Source organism: Notamacropus eugenii, chromosome 2 (genome assembly GCF_028372415.1).
Source record: "Notamacropus eugenii isolate mMacEug1 chromosome 2, mMacEug1.pri_v2, whole genome shotgun sequence".
Classification (NCBI taxonomy): domain Eukaryota; kingdom Metazoa; phylum Chordata; class Mammalia; order Diprotodontia; family Macropodidae; genus Notamacropus; species Notamacropus eugenii.
Window position 1 is genome coordinate 248,255,529 of NC_092873.1, and position 16,429 is coordinate 248,271,957.

Below are 16,429 nucleotides of genomic sequence, written 5' to 3' on the forward strand. Positions count from 1 at the left end.
AACTTTGGACATGTCTCTTAGCAGTATGACAGAAATAACCTGTATGTTTGAAATTAATTTCTCCCCACCCTGACGTATAGTTTCCCTCTTTGCTGCAACAATCTTTAATGCTGTTGTCATCTGTCCTTTGTTCTCGAAGAGGCCCAATGACCTCAGGGAGGTGAGGCCATGATTGGCAAGTGAACTGGACTGAAGGGAAGGACAGCTGTGCAGTCATCAGCCTCACTTTCTCCTCCAGAGCCATATAAGATTTAGCAGTAGGATTAGGACAACTGGAGATGGCCCTCCTTAGCATATAGTGGGTGCTTGATTAATGCTTATTGACTAAATGACTGATGGATGGCAACCAGGCCATAGGTGTTCAGTTTGGCCTAAAAAAAGGCAGCGTAATATAGGAGAGCACTAGAAAAAGGAGTCAGGAGAGCTGGTCATATGTCCTGGAAGAAGCATACCTTATAAAACTGTAGAACGTATGTTACTGGCTTAAACTTTATCAGTTTTGCTGTCAGGAACCAATTACAATTTGTTTCTATTGTGCCTACCACCTATGCTATTAAACTGTAAAAGTACAAAGAAGAAATTTCTTACCCAATCCCATGATGGCAGTATTTCCTTCTGAATTGAAAAGTACTCTGGACAACTTTTTCTACAAGCTTAAATGGCTGATTTATCTGTGGTTGCACCAGGGGAGTGAAATGAACTACTCCCACATCCACCTTAATTGAAAGAAAAAAGAATTGATTTTGATTAATCTTAGGGTGAAGAGAGAATAATAACCCTCAGGAAGTTTCTCACTATTGTACCAAGTGCCTTTCAGAAAGTACTTATTTTCTCAAAAGCACAAAAATTTCATGTGTTAAATTTTAATCTCTTTTAGACTTACAAAATGCTCCATTAGCACCCAAGATGATTCAAAGAAATGGGAACCGGGTACAGCTATTCCACAATGAAATTCTCTACACAAATATTTAATAAATCTTATTTCAAAATGGTGTTTTACCATTTGTAAAGGCTGTCAGATAAGGATGCCTTTGCTTCTGGATTAGCAAACAAAATAATAATTGGCAACTGACACTAAGGGATACCTCAAATCTAAAATACAGAGAAGGCTGGGAGTCTGGGAATCATTGTGTTTTAAAATCCCAGGAAGGGAACTGATCGCATCAGTTTCAAGTCTGAGCACTAATATTGATTAATTAGCCGGACCGTGCTCAACAATTCAGAATATGTGGTCAAACATGTTTGTGCGAGCAACCTTCATGCTCCTTAGGGGACACAAACTACAGGAGCATCAAAAGATCAGTGGAAGATGGTGTCACAGAAAGAATGCTCGATGAAGGGAGCAAGAGACTTCAGTTTTAATCCTAGGCCCACCACTTAGCAGTGCTGGGACCTTGGACAAGACACAGCTTCTTATAACCTCCGTTTTCTCACAAGTTAATGGTTGGGCTGGATGACCTTGAAGGTAGATTATGTGACTGTGGCAGGGAGTAGGGTGATGGCAACGTGGATAAGGTTGATAAAACACTAAAACATATAGCCTAATTATTTTCTATAGAATTTATAGAAGTTGATTAAAAGTAATTATCCACTGACTCTATAACAACAATGCCGAACCCAAATTTGTGACAAATTTGTCAGGACTAACACTTTTGGTTACAAATGGTCAGGTCACACATAGATACCATAGGTTAATCGTAAGTAGAAATTCTAAATATTTATCTTGAACTTGAACTAATTATCTTTCTAATACCTAGCACAGTGCCTGGCACATAATGGATACTTAATAAATATTTGCTGATTGACTGGTTTTCTAGTTCAGTGCCCTCAGCCTGTTCAGAACTAACTAGACAACATGCACTGGAAGCTTTCAGTCTTCAAATCTTAGGTGAGCCCAGCTCATTTAATGACATTCATCAAGCAAGTTAACCAATGTATATACAACCATATTGAATGATCTAGAGTATTTCACAAGCAGTATCCTGAAGAACCCTGGGTTTAAACCAAGGGATTTTGCAAAGAAAATGTCATAAAGGTTTGCTCTGCATGTTCAATGAACACGATGTAACAGTCAATTCAGTAAGTTTTCAAAGACCTAAGGAGATCACTGAGAAGTTGACATATTATTGATCAAGAATTAATCAACTGATACTCACAATAATTTATGACTGTATAATTAATTGAAAAGAGGTCTGCCTCTGCAGAGCTGGTGTAAAATAGCATCTAGTCATATTCCTATTGTTTAATTACAAATTGGTTACAATTTGGTTCAGTGACTACTATAGATAATTGGATAAAATCTGACATTACAGTTTGTTATTCAGTCATTTCAGTGGTGTCCAACTCTTCATGACCCCATTTGGGGTTTTCTTGGCAAAGATCCTGGAGGGGTTTGCCATTTCCTTCTTCAGCTCATTTTACAGATGAGGAACCTGAAGCAAACAGGGTTAAGTGACTTGCCAAGGGTCACACAACTAGCAAATGTCTGAGGCTGGATTTGAATTCAGGTCTTCCTGGCACTCTATCCACTGTGTCACCTAGCTACATTAAGAAAGCAAAAAAATTAAATACTAAGACTCTAATAATGAAATAAACATCCATGAACCTAGTACCAAATTACAAAAAGAATGTGGCAAAACATCATATCTATCACAGACCTAGGTTTACTGCTAGTTACCTTGATGCAGAGTGTCTTAGATTTCCACATTACTAAAAATAGCTTGTTTCACTGCTCCAGCAAAATCACAGTTATTTACAAATAATGTAGTGAATTTTAAAATTATTAAATTTTTAAACAAAATTATGACCTGAAATAATCTTTTATTGGCTTAGATAATTAAACATGATTACATTAATACCTTTTAAAGTCAGCCATCATATCTAATGTATTTTACATGTTGTTAGCACTTGATTGAATTGAATGCAATAATATTTGCGATTATAAAATAATTACTGATAGTAATTAGATCTATCTTAATGGATAATTTATAATGTAGCTGTGGTCAGAATCAATCAGTAAGAATTTATTAAGCAAGCTGAAATAAATAAAATTACCTTGTATTACTTAATACCATAAATAGCAGATTTTTTTAAAAAAAAGATTGAAACAGTTTATCTAAAGTATTTTGCCAAATTTTTGCTTAAAGTAAAGCACTCCATCACTGCAAAGCTGTCTGAGAGCTGCTCTGAGATATAAAGGAATTGTAAGATAAACATGAGACATTATATGATGAAGTGCTAAACTGCGTTATTGATATTTTAGCTGAACTAAAATTCCTCCAATTTACTACTTACTACTGTCCAACTTGAGTGAATGTTCTCTTCAAGTGAGAATCATTTTATTGTCAGTCCCCCTCCCGCTCCCATATGCTCTATATTTATTACTTTGTCATTCTGTTCAGTTTAAGGGAAACAAAGGAACTAATATCTTTTGATGGAAAATAAAGGCTGGATTCCTCTTATTCCAGGTCAGAAACAGAAAATATGAAAAACAAATTGTTATAGCTCTTTCTCCCCACCTGGTGGAGCTGCCTGTGCTCATGATTGTATACTACCATGGGTAACCTAGGGATGAGTCACCTTCTATCTCCGGACTCAACTTCTGTGTCAATTATTTTACCTCAAATATTACATGATTTAATAAGTTTACCTATCCAGCTCTTGCAGATTTTCCCTTGCTCTCCAGTTTCTGATCTTAAGGTGGAAGGGCATGTCCTCTACTGCTGAATCATATTTATTCACACACACAAACGCGCACACACAAAACTGTTATAAAACAGTTATATGAGTGGCTTCTACATAGAAAGTTATCAGCATACATGCTCCTAGGATCATAGAATAAGACTAGGAGGTAGTTAGAGGTCATTCAAACCAACCACTATTAAAGCAAGTCTTTCCCCTTTATAATTTATCAAAGTGATTTTCCTAATGGGAAGGTCTGTCCATATCACTCCCTGACTCAATAAACTGGGAAGCATCCTTCTAACTTTAAGGATCAAATGTACATTCCTCTGTTTGGCATTAAATATTTCATAATCTAGCCTCAATCTGCCTTTTAAGGCCTATTATACATTCACGCAAGCTCAAATCCGGCCAAATGGGTTTTATTACTGTCCCTTTTACATAATTCCCCATCTCCCATCTCCATGCCTTTGCACAGACTGTCTCTTATGCCTTGAATACATTCCTTATCTCTTAAAACCTCTAGCTGCCTTCAGTTAATCAGTCAGTGAACAAGTATGTACTAAGACTACTACCACATGGACCCGATACTATGTACTAAATGTTGAGGAGACACAGAGAAAGGCAAATTCTGTCCCATCTCTAAAGGAATTCACATTTTAATGGAAGAGACAACAGAAAAATAACTACAGACATATAAAATACATACTGGGTAAACAGAAGTTAATCTGACAGGGAAGACATCGGATGCAAAATGGAACAAAATCATCACACATTTCCTCTTTCAAAAATAATCAAGAGATAGAGGAGGAGTCAGAAAAGTGATGAGCTTCCCAGAGAGAATCTAGTACTTCAAAGTCTTCTGGAAGCTGGAATCCAGAAGACCAAGGCCTCTTCTCTCTCAAGACCAAACACAATGTATTAAGTAATCAGTCTGAGGAAATCCAAGTGAGCTTTGTTACATCTTAGTATCCTCAGTGCTGAGCACCAGGCCTTGTACTTAGTGGGCACTTAACATTTGTAGAGATAAGTTAACAATAAGTGAGAACCTGTGAACAATGGAGTCTAGTCAGAGTTGCAATGAACTCCCCAGGAAACAGAGGTGTCCTTGTCACTGAAGATTCAGGTGAAGGCTGGATGACCACTTATTGACCTGTTCAGGTACCAGTTGAGATAGATTCTGAGTTTCCTTGGAACTTCTAAGATACCCAGAATTTTCTCTTCCCTGTCTAAATCAAGGGTTCAGGTCACAGAAGACAGGATAAATGCTTCTGCTCCCAACAAAAGTAATGAAGCTATGTTATGGTTACTTAAAATACTCCCTATGCATCATTTCCCTTGATTGTCACAACAGCCCTATGAAATACATGTAGAAGTATTTTTAATCTACATTTTACAGAAAGAGGAAACAAGCCAAGAAAAGCAAAATGACTTGTCTAAGGCTGCTTAGGTTTTCAGTCACAGTCCTTGAGGAGGTGGGATTTAAACTCTTCCTGAGAAACAATGACCTCTACCAATAAGAACAGTTCCAGTGTTCTTAATACTGCATTTTACAGTTTCTCAAGACTGATCACAATCCTACTTCTTCTATATAGCCTTTCCTGATCCCTAAAACTAAAGGTCTCCTTCCTCCCATGAAATCTCATGTCGCTTTGTTCCAAACTGTACTTGGCATTATATTTTCTTGCTTTGCCACAGTTTACCAGCATCTCTCTGTATTTTAAAGATAAATCCTGCCTTCTCAAAGATATCCTAGGAGATAAAATCCAATGAAGTGCTTGCCAGCTTTGAAGGGCTTCAGCTATCAGCCATACAGTAGTTTAGACATATATTTGGAATTCCTACTATTAGTAGATTTACAGCAAGAAAGAAAAATATTCTTTAATTACATTACTTGCCTCTTGAATTATTCATTAAGTCCAGCCCTCGCTTGTAGAATTCCAGTCTTTACACTGACTGTGAATACCTAATAATAGTAAGTAAGCTTTAAATTATTTTTTATTAGCTAAAATCTGAATCTTAACAGTATAGGACTGAAGTTTAAGAATTTTAAATCCTGAAAAGGCAAAGTGCATGAAGAGGTTGTTTTATTTTGAATTAGAGGACCTAGGTTAGGGTCTCAGCTATGCTGTATGCTCCCTGTGTAACCTTTAGCAAGTCAGTTAACTCCTCTAGGCCTCAGTTTACTCATATGTAAAATTCAGAGATTCTACTGGACCTTTCAACACAGAATCTATAATCCTGTGAAATCATTTTGCATATATTTGGAACTTTTTTGTGTGTTTTCTTACCTTTCTCAGTTATCTCTTGATTTGGGAAGAGCTTATATTCTAATGGGGGATACTTGTAAGTGGGTAAGTAAATACAACATAATTTGTGGAGGCTGAGAGAAATGACAACTAGCAGAATTAAGAAAAGACTTTATAATGCATGAGAGAATCTTAGATTTTGAGTTGGAAAGGGCCTCTCATAAGTTCAAGGACTGAGACAAATTGGTATAAAAAAGGAAGCAGCAGAAAAGACATGGATTTTTACCTCAGCAGAAGGCAATATTATCACAATTATCGGAGGAGATACAAGTTTGCTTGCAATAGGAAGAGTAAATACTAACTGACATGAAGTACCATTCTCAGGTATCCTGGATGATAGAAGACAGTCATTTTATTCTCTCTAAAGTATTGGGGAAGAAGGGAGATTAGGCAAGGCTTCTGGATTATCCATGTCACCCAACATGGTGGACTATGCTGAATGGCCAGAACATATCTTATTCATAGAGCATGCACCTGGTTCTTTCTGTTTGGGGCTGGTATATGAGGTCCTTCTCTTGGTTGGGGTTTTGGCACTAAAAGGTCTAGTGTCTATGTGTTTTAACAGTTTTTTATGGAACACTGAAGTACTGTCCCTTTTCAAAAAATTATTTGGGAAAGCTAAGGAGAAAAAACACAAGATTTTATTCTTGGGCACTCAGATCAATAATAATGAAGGACTGTGGTGATAGAGGACAGATGGGATGTGCAACCTCCACATGGTTTTGGTGCAAGGAGGCTTCCAAACCCCTCCTGCCTCTCTTCAACTTCCATTTCCTATTTCTGCTTTGTGGAGCCAAGCAGAACAAGTCTGTTCCTCCTCAAAGGCGGCCCTTCAAATATTTGAAGACAGCAACATAACCACATTACCCTAAGTACCTTGGTTTTTTTTGTAGTGTCATTTTTTTCAATTGCATGTAAAGATGGTTTTCAACATTCATTTTTATAAGATTTTGTGTTCCAAATTTTTCTCCCTCTCTTCCTTTCCCTCTCCCTAAGATAGTTAGCAATCTGATTTAAGTTATTCAAGGGCAATCATGGAAACATATTTTCACATTAGTCACGTTGTGAAAGAAGAAACAGAACAAAAGGGAAAAGCCACAAAAAACAATAGAAAATAATATGCTGCAATCTGCATTTAGACTCCACAGTTCTTTCTCTGGATGTGGATAGCATTTTCCATCGTAAGTCTTTTGGAATTGTCTTGGTCCATTGTAGTGCTGAGAAGAGTTAAGTCAATTACAGTTGATCATCGCACAATGTTGCTATTGATGTGTACAATGTTCTTTTCACTCAGCATCGATTCATGTAAGTCTTTCCAGGTTTTCCTGAAGTTTACCTGTTCATCAATTCTTATGCAACAATAGTATTCCATTACATTCATATACCACAACTTGTTCTAGCATTCCCTAATTGATGGGCATCCCTTCAATGTCTAATTCTTTGCCACCACAAAAGGAGCTGCTATAAATATTTTTGTATATGTAGGTCCTTTTCCCTTTTTAATGATCTCTTTGGAATATAGACCTAGTAGTGGTATTGCCGGATTGGTATGCATAGTTTGATTACTCTAATTTGATTTCAGGAAGTAGTTCCAAACTGGTCTCTAGAATGGTTAGATCAGTTCACAACTTCACCAACAATGCACTAGTGTCCTAATTTTCCCACATTTCTCCAACATTTGACATTTTCTTTTTCTGTAAAATTAGCCAATCTGATAGGTGGGAGGTAGTACTTCAGAGTTGTTTTAATATTCATTTCTCTAATGAATAGTGATTTATGCCATTTTTTTATATGACTACAGACAGATTTAATTTCTTCATCGGAAAACTGCCTGTTCATATCCTTTGAACATTTATCAATGGGTATTCTTATAGATTTAACTCAGATCTCTACTTATTTGAAAAATAAGGCCTCTATCAGAAACACTAGTTGTAAAAAATTGTTTCTCATCTTTCTACTTTCCTTCTAATCTTGGTTGCATTGGTTTTGTTTGTGCAAACCTTTTTTAATCTAATGTAATCAAAATTATCCATTTGCATTTCATAATGTTCTCTATTTCTGGTTGGGTCATAAATTCTTCCCTTCTTCATAGACCGGACAAATAAACTGTTCCTTGCTCTCCTAATATGCTTATAATATCACCTTTTATATCTAAACCATGGAACCATTTGACCTTATCTTGGTATATGGTATGAGATTTTGGTATATGCCTAGTTTCTGCCATACTCTTTTCTAGTTTTCCCAGTACTATTTGTCAAATAGTGAGTTCCTATCCCTGAAGCTAGAGTCTTTGGGTTTATCAAACTAGATTACTATAGTCATTGACTACTGTGTCTTGTGTACCTAATCTATTCTACTGATCCACCTCTCTACTTCTAAGACAGTACCAAGCAGTTTTGATGATTGTGGCTTTATAATATAGTTTGAGATATAGTATGGCTAGTTCACCCTTTTTAGCATTATTTTTTCATTAATTCCCTTGATATTCTTGACCTTTTGTTCTTCCAAATGAAGTGTTATTTTTTTCTAGTTTTATAAACTATTTTTTTGCTAGTTTGACTGGTGAAACATTGAGTAAGTAAATTTAGGTAGAATTGTCATTTTTATTTATTAGCTCAGCTTGTCCATGAGCAATTGATATTTTCCCAGTCCAATTTAGATTGGACTTTATTTGTGCAAAAAGTGTTTTGTAATTGTGTTCATATAGTTCCTGGTTTGCTTAGGCAAGCATTCTCAAATATTTTATAATGACTACAGTAACTTTAAATGGAATTTCTCTTTCTATCTCTTGCTGTTGGGCTTCATTAGTAATATACAGAAATGCCGATGATTTATGTGCGTTTATTTTATATCCTGAAACTCTGCTAAATTTGTTAATTATTTCAAATCATTTTTTACTTGATTCTCTAAGTATATCATCATGTCATCTACAAAGACTGATAGCTTTGCTTCTTCTTTGCATATTCTAATTCCTTCAATTTCTTTGTCTTCTCTTATTGCTAAAGCTAACATTTCTAGTACAATACTGAATAATAGTGGTAACAAGGGGCATCTTTGTTTCACTCCTGATCTTATTAGGAAGGCTTCTAGTTTATCCCCATTATAGATAATGCCTGCTGATGGTTTTAGGTAGATACTACTTATCATTTTAAGGAAAACTCCATGTATTCCTATGCTCTCTAGTGTTTTTTAACAGGAATGCATACTGTATTTTGTCAAAAGATTTTTCTGCATCTATTGAAATAATCATATAATTTTTGTTGGTTTTGTTATTGATATGGTCAATTATGCTAATAGTTTTCCTAATACTGAACCAGCCCTGCATTTCTGATATAAATCCCACCTGGTCATTGTGTATTATCTTTCTGATAAATTGCTGTAATATCTTTGCCAATATTTTATTTAAAATTTTTCATCAATATTCACTAGGTAAATTAGTCTAGAATTTTCTTTCTCTGTTTTGCCTCAGTATCAGTACTATAGGTATCAGTACTATAATTGTGTCAAAAGGAATCTGGTAGGACTCCTTCTTTGTCTGTTTTTCCAAACAGCTTATACAGTATTGGAATTAATTGTTCTTTAACTGTTTGGTAGAATTCACTTATAAATCCATCTGCCCTGGAGATTTTTTCTTAGGGAGTTCACTAATGGTTTTTTCAATTTCTTTTTCTAAAATGGGGTTAAGTATTTTATTTCCTCTTCTGCTAATCTGGGCAATTTATATTTCTGTAAATATTCATCCATTAGATTTAGAGTGTCAGATTTTTGGGCAAAACAGCTCCTAATTATTGCTTTAATTTCCTCCTCATTGGTGATGAATTCATCCTTTTCATTTCTGATATTGGTAATTTGGTCTTCTTTCATTAAAAATTAGATTAAAGATGAATTTTTTTTTATAAAACCAGCTCTTAGTTTTATTTATTAACTCAGTAGTTTTCTTACTTTCAATTTTATTAATCTCTCCTTTTGAATTTCAGAATTTCTAATTTGGTGTTTAATTGGGGATTTTTAATTTGTTCTTTATCTAGTTTGAATTGCATGCCTGATTCATTTTTTTCCCTCTATTTTATTCAGGTAAGCATTTAGAGATATAAAGTTTTCCCCAAGTACAGCTTTGGCTACATCCCATAAATTTTGGTATGTTGCCTCATTATAGTCATTCTCTTTGAGGAAGTTATTGATTGTTTCTATGATTTGTTGTTGAACCCACTCATTCTTTAGTGTTAGATTATTTAGTTTGTAATTAATTTTTAATCTATCTTTCTATGGTCCTTTATTACATTTTTATTATATGATGATCTGAAAAGGATGCATTTACTATTTCTGCTTTTCTGCACTTGAGTATGAGGTTTTCATGCCACAATACATGGTCAATTTTTGTGTTAAGTATCATGTACCACTGAGAAAAAGGTATATTCCTTTCTATCCCCATTCAATTTTCTCTAGAAGTATATCATATCTAACTTTTCTAAAATCCTATCCATCTCCTTAATTTCTGTTTATTTTATGGTTAGATTTATTAATTTCTGAGAGGAGGCTGAGGTCTCCAACTACTATGGTTGTCCTTTCTGTTTTTTCCTGTAACTCACTTAACTTCTCTAAGAATCTGGATGCTATACCACTTGGTGCATATGTTTAGTATGGAAATTACTTCATCTTGTCTGTTTTAATTAGATCTGTTTTTGCTTTTACTTTGTCTGAGAGCAGGATTACTACTCCTGTTTTGTTTTGTTTTTTTTACTTCAGCTAAAGCACAATATATTTTGCTCCTGCCTTGTACCTTTACTCTGTATATGTCTCTCTGCTCCAAATGTATTTCTTGTAAGAAACATATTGTAGGATTCTGTTTTTTTTCCTGGGATTCTGCTAACCACTTCCATTTTATGGGAAAGTGCTTCTCATTCACAGTTATGATTACTGTGTATTTCCCTCCATTCTATGTTCCCCATTTATACTTTTCTCTCTCTCCTTTCACCCTGTTCCTCCTCACCAGTGTTTGTGCTTTTGACTACCCATCTCCTTCAATCTGCCCTCCTTTCTATTAGTTCCCCTCCTTTTACCTTCTCATTCCCTTCCTACTTCCCTACAGGGTGAAAGAAATTTCTTTACCCAACTGAGTGTATATGTTGTTCCATTCTTGAGCCAAATCCAATGAGAATGAGGTTCAAACAATGGCTCAGTCTCTCTCTTCTTTCCCTCTAATGTAATAGGTCTTTTATGCCTCTTCATGTGATATAATTTACCCCATTCTGCCTCCCCCTTTCCTCTTTTCCCAGAACAATCCTTTTTTTACCCCTTCATTTTTTTTTATCATCACATCTAAGTCAACTTATACCCACACCCTCTGTCTATGTATACCCCTTCTAAGTGTCATAAGACAGACAGTTCTTAAGAGTTAGAAGTATCACCTTCCCATGTAGGGATGTAAACCTTACTGAATAACATGTTTTTTTTTTTTCCTTTCCTGTTTACCTTTTTATTCTTCTCTTGAGTCTTGTATTTGAAGATTTAATTTTCTGTTCAGCTCTGGTCTTTTCAGCAGAAAATGTTGAAAGTCACCTATTTCATTGAATATTCATCTTTTTCCCTGAAAGATTATGCTCAATTTTGCTGGACACTTGATTCTTGGTTGTAATCTAAGCCCCTACACTTTCTGGGATATCATATTCTAAAACCTCTGATCCTTTCCTATAGAAGCTGCTAAATCCTGTGTAATCCTGACTGTGGTGCCTTGATATTGGAACTCTTTTTTTTTTTTTTTTAATTTTATTTATTTATTTTTAGATTTCAACAATCATTCCACAAAATTTTGAGTTACAATTTTTCTCCCCATCTCTCCTCTCCCCAACCCCATAACACCTTGCACTCTGATTACCTCTTCCCTCAGTGTGCCCTCCCTTATATCATACTCCACCCTTTCCTTATCCCCATCTTCTCTCTTTTCTTGTAGGGCAAGATAAATTTCTATGCCCCATTACCTGTGTTTCTTATTTCCCAGTTATATGCAATAACTATTCTCAACATTCGTTTCTAATATTTTGAATTCCAACTTCTCTCCCCCCCTCCCTACCCATCTATCCCCACTGAGAAAGCAAGCAATTCAATACAGGCTATATATGTGTCTTTGGTAAAAGACTTCCATAATAGTCATGTTGTGGTAGACTAATTATATTGCCCTCCATCCTACCCTGTCCCTCCCTTTTTTTCTGTTCTCTCATTTGACCTTGTCCCTTCCTAAAAGTGTTTACTTCTAGTTACTCCCTTCTCCCATTTGCCCTCCCTTCTATCATCCTCCTCATCCCACTTGTCCTCTTCTCCCCTGCTTTCCTGTAGTGTAAGATAGATTTTCATATCAAATTTAGTGAGCATGTTATTCCCTCCTTAAGCCATATGTGAAGAGAGTAAGTTTCACTTTTCCCCTCTCACCTCCTCCCTTTCCTCCTCCATTAAAAAAGATTTTTCTTATCTCTTTTATGAGTGACAGTCTGCCCCATTCCATTTCTCCCTTTCTCCTCCCAATATTTTCCTCTCTCACTCCTTAATTTAATTTAATTTTTTTATGGATATAATCTCTTCTGATTCAACTCAACCTGTACTCTCTGTCTATATGTGTGTGTGTGTGTGTGTGTGTGTGTGTGTGTGTAAAATCCATCCACCTACCCAAATACTAAGAAAAGTCTCAAGAGTTAAAAATATTATCTTTCCATGTAGGAATGTAAACAGTTCAGCTTTAGAAAGTCCTTTCTGATATCTCTTTCCTGTCTACCTTTTCATGCTTCTCTTGATTCTTATGTTTGAAAGTCAAATTTTCTATTTACCTCTGGTCTTTTCATCATGAATGCTTGAAAGTGCTCTATATCACTGAATGACCATTTTTCCCCTTGAAGTATTATACTCAGTTTTGCTGGGTAGATGATTCTTGGTTTTAATCCCAGTTCCTTTGACTTCTGGAATATCCTATTCTAAGCCCTTCAATCCCTTAATGTAGAAGCTGCCAGATCCTGTGTTATCCTGATTGTATTTCCACAATATTTGAATTGTTTCTTTCTAGATGCTTGCAATATTTTCTTCTTGACCTTGGAACTCTGAAATTTGGCCACAATATTCCTAGGAGTTTCTGTTTTCAGGTCTCTTTCAGGAGGTGATCAGTGGATTCTTTCAATATTTATTTTGCCCTCTGGTTCTAGAATATTAGGTCAGTTTTCCTTTCTAATTTCATGAAAGATAATGTCTAGGCTCTTTTTTTTGATCATGGCTTTCAGGTAGTCCCATAATATTTAAATTGTCTCTCCTGGATCTATTTTCCAGGTCAGTTGTTTTTCCAATGAGATGTTTCACATTATTTTCTCTTTTTTCATTCTTTTGGTTTTGTTTTGTAACTTCTTGGTTTATGGTATAGTCATTAGCTTCCCTGAACTCCACTCTCATTTTTAAAGAACTATTTTGTTCAGTGAGCTTTTGAACCTTCTTTTCCATTTGACTAATTCTACTTTTAAAGGAGTTGTTTTCTTCAGTTTTCTTAGACTCTTTTTTCATAATTCTCTTACATAACTCTCTCTTTTTTCCCCTGTTTTTCTCCCCTCTCACTTGATTTTTAAAATCCTTTTTGAGTCTGATAGCTTATCATAAAAGCTTTGTAATGTCTATTTTTAAAAAGTTTAGCTCTGCTCGTGGAGTAAAGGGGGCACTGTCCCACACAAGCTTCTTGCACGGGGGGCCAAGGGTGTGGTGACTGGCTTTATGCACCAATGGGGCTAGTGGTTTGCCCACTAAGCTAGGGTGGCCCAGTCTTGTTGTGCCTATTATGTCCTGGCTTCTGGGGCTGGCAGTTTTCCTGCTGCACTTGAGCTGGTGGCCTCACAGCTAGCCTACTGAGCCTGGACCCTGGAGCCTTGGTTGCTGATCTGTGTTGTGGCTAAGAGTTTCCCACTGTCTTGCCTGGACACTGTCTTGCATGGACACTGCCTATGCTAGGCTGGACTCCCCTTTTACCCACGTAACACAGACTTTTCCCATTTTCACTCCGTCTTTTTGTGGATTCTGTTGCTCCATAATTCCTTTAGTGGTTTGACTTAATGTTATTTCTGAAGGAAACTGGGGAAAGCTCAGGCAACTTCCTGGCTTCTCTCCACCATTTTGGTTCTTCCCCCAACTCCACCCCTTCTCCTAGCTCTCTTTAAATTGACCTTCACATGACATAGACACAAGGCTCTTCACTAGCCTGATCATCCTCATCAGGACACTTTCAAGATTATCAATGTCTTTCCTAAAATACAAGAGGAGAGAAAAATACAGCAGGACTATCACATTCTTAGTTCCAGACATCATGTTTTTCCTTAACAGGACCAATGGTTCTAGTGTTTTTTTTTTTACCTTCCATTACCATACTGTTAAATTATTTTGAGCTTGCAGAACATTAATCACTCACATTCCATCTCTATCAGACAAACTGCACACCTAGTTATGCCCCTGATTTGCACTTCTAAAGCTGACTTTTTAAATCCAGGTAAGGCTTTATATATATATTTCTATTATGTTTTTCCTTATCAAAATCAGTCCAACATTGCACCTAGTTTGTGTAATCTTAATTCCGTCATTCAATATATTATTCTCCCTAACTTTACTGCTTAGTAAAGATCTCTATCCTTTTGTCCAGATCACACAGCATAGGGCTAAAGTCCGCTCCATTACACACTGCCTTCTAAGTGGACACTAAGCTATTAAAAACTACTTCTTGGATTTGGCCATTAAACTAACACAACACCCACATGACTATACTGTTGCCAAACTCATATTCATTTTTCTTCATAAAAATATTATGGGAGATGTTAAATGCTTTGCCAAATTTAGGTCAACTATATCTGTAGCATTCCCAATATAGGAAACTGTCAAAAAAGGTAATGAGGCTAGCTTGGCATAAATTGTTCTTCATAAAACCAACTACCTTATTTTAAGTCCAAAGAGATTAGATAACTCCCCTGAAATGACACAAGTAGCATACAGAAAAGTCTGATTTTGAACTGAGGCTAAAATCTGACTATAAATCCAGTACCCCTACTATACCTTAATGCTCTGCTTCTTTTCTCATCCTTACCTTTCATATCCTTTCCATTACAAAATTCCATTGAGGGTAACTCAGTAACATCTCTTACTTCGGTCCCTTCCTTGCTAAACACACTGCCCACACTCAAATACTGTCATTTTCACCTACCTGGTGAAAAGGTAAAAGCCTTGTAAAAGCCTTCTATCTCTCTCAGGGCAATAGCGTAAGAGGTCATCTTGCTTCCACTCTCCCTACTGCGATTGATCTTTCACCTCACTATCAAATACAGTCATGTCATTTGATAAAAAAAGAAATTGTATTGAATAACTTTCAAACTCCCACAGAGTCCTTGGCAATCTACTACATTATCTTTTCAACCTTGTTTTAAGATAGTCTCTTCTCTTGACCCTATTGGACTACTGACCAAACTGGACTACTTATTCTCCCATACACTGCATACTGAGTCTTTCCTGTGCCAGCAATCTATTCCTCACCTCTTTCTGTGGAATTCCTACATAGTCTTTAAAGTCCAACTCCAATGGCCGTTTCTCCAGAAGTCTTCCCTTATTCCCTCTTCTCCCAAACTAGTCATAATCTTTCCTCTTCACCACTCAAAAGGAATTTTTCTTATACTTTTCATCCGCAGTTAAGCCTAATTTAAATTCGTTATTTATATTTTTTACAGTTATGTGTCAGAGACCCCCTAGTGTAAGGTCAAGAAAGGCTAACAAAAGTATTCTGTCTTCCTCCAGCACTTATCACAGTAGTCTGCACACAGGAAGTATTAACCAATATTTGCTGATTTTAAAGTTATTATTATCATTATTGTTGTTATTTCTCCTACATTATTATATTTAAGTTTAGAAAAGACTTCAACCAACAGAGCTGTATATCAGGCATGTACTCCAGCTAATGTGATCAAAGGAACATGGGCAAAAACATGGAAGTGGGAAAATGCAATGTGTTAAGCAAACAGCAAATAGGCTGCATTGGCTGCACCAAGTATTGAGAGATTCCAATATGTTATTAATTAAAATTAAGAGGAAAAGTTAACTGTAAGAAATCATAATATTACCATTAAAGATAAAACCAATAAATGTAAGAGACATCTAGAAAGAAAAAAATGAAGTTTAGAAACATTAATTACAAAATGAGGGAAATGTGACTAAATGGCTATTCCTTTGGAAGAATGAACGTTTTAGTGGTATGTGAGCCCACTGAGTCAAGAATGTGATATTGCAGCCAAAAAGTCAACGAGATGTTAGGCTGCATTAAGAAGCACAGTATCCTGTGCTAGGAAGGTGACAGTCTCACTTTACTCCAGATAACTGTAGGATTGTGTTTGGTTCTGGGTGCCACATTTTAGGATTGACACTAAAGAGCTGGAGAAAATGGC

The 16,429-nt window shown here is 36.0% G+C and overlaps 1 protein-coding gene across 2 annotated transcripts in view; it reads right to left on the reverse strand.

Annotated features, from left to right (window-relative positions):
- The window catches only part of TFB1M (transcription factor B1, mitochondrial), a 79,628-nt gene that overhangs the window by 5,175 nt on the left and 58,024 nt on the right, over nt 1-16,429 (reverse strand). For both annotated transcript variants that reach the window (XM_072643765.1, XM_072643764.1), the window contains one exon: nt 589-716. In XM_072643765.1, coding sequence (XP_072499866.1) covers nt 589-716 — 128 coding nt within the window. The remainder of the gene's footprint in view (nt 1-588; nt 717-16,429) is intronic.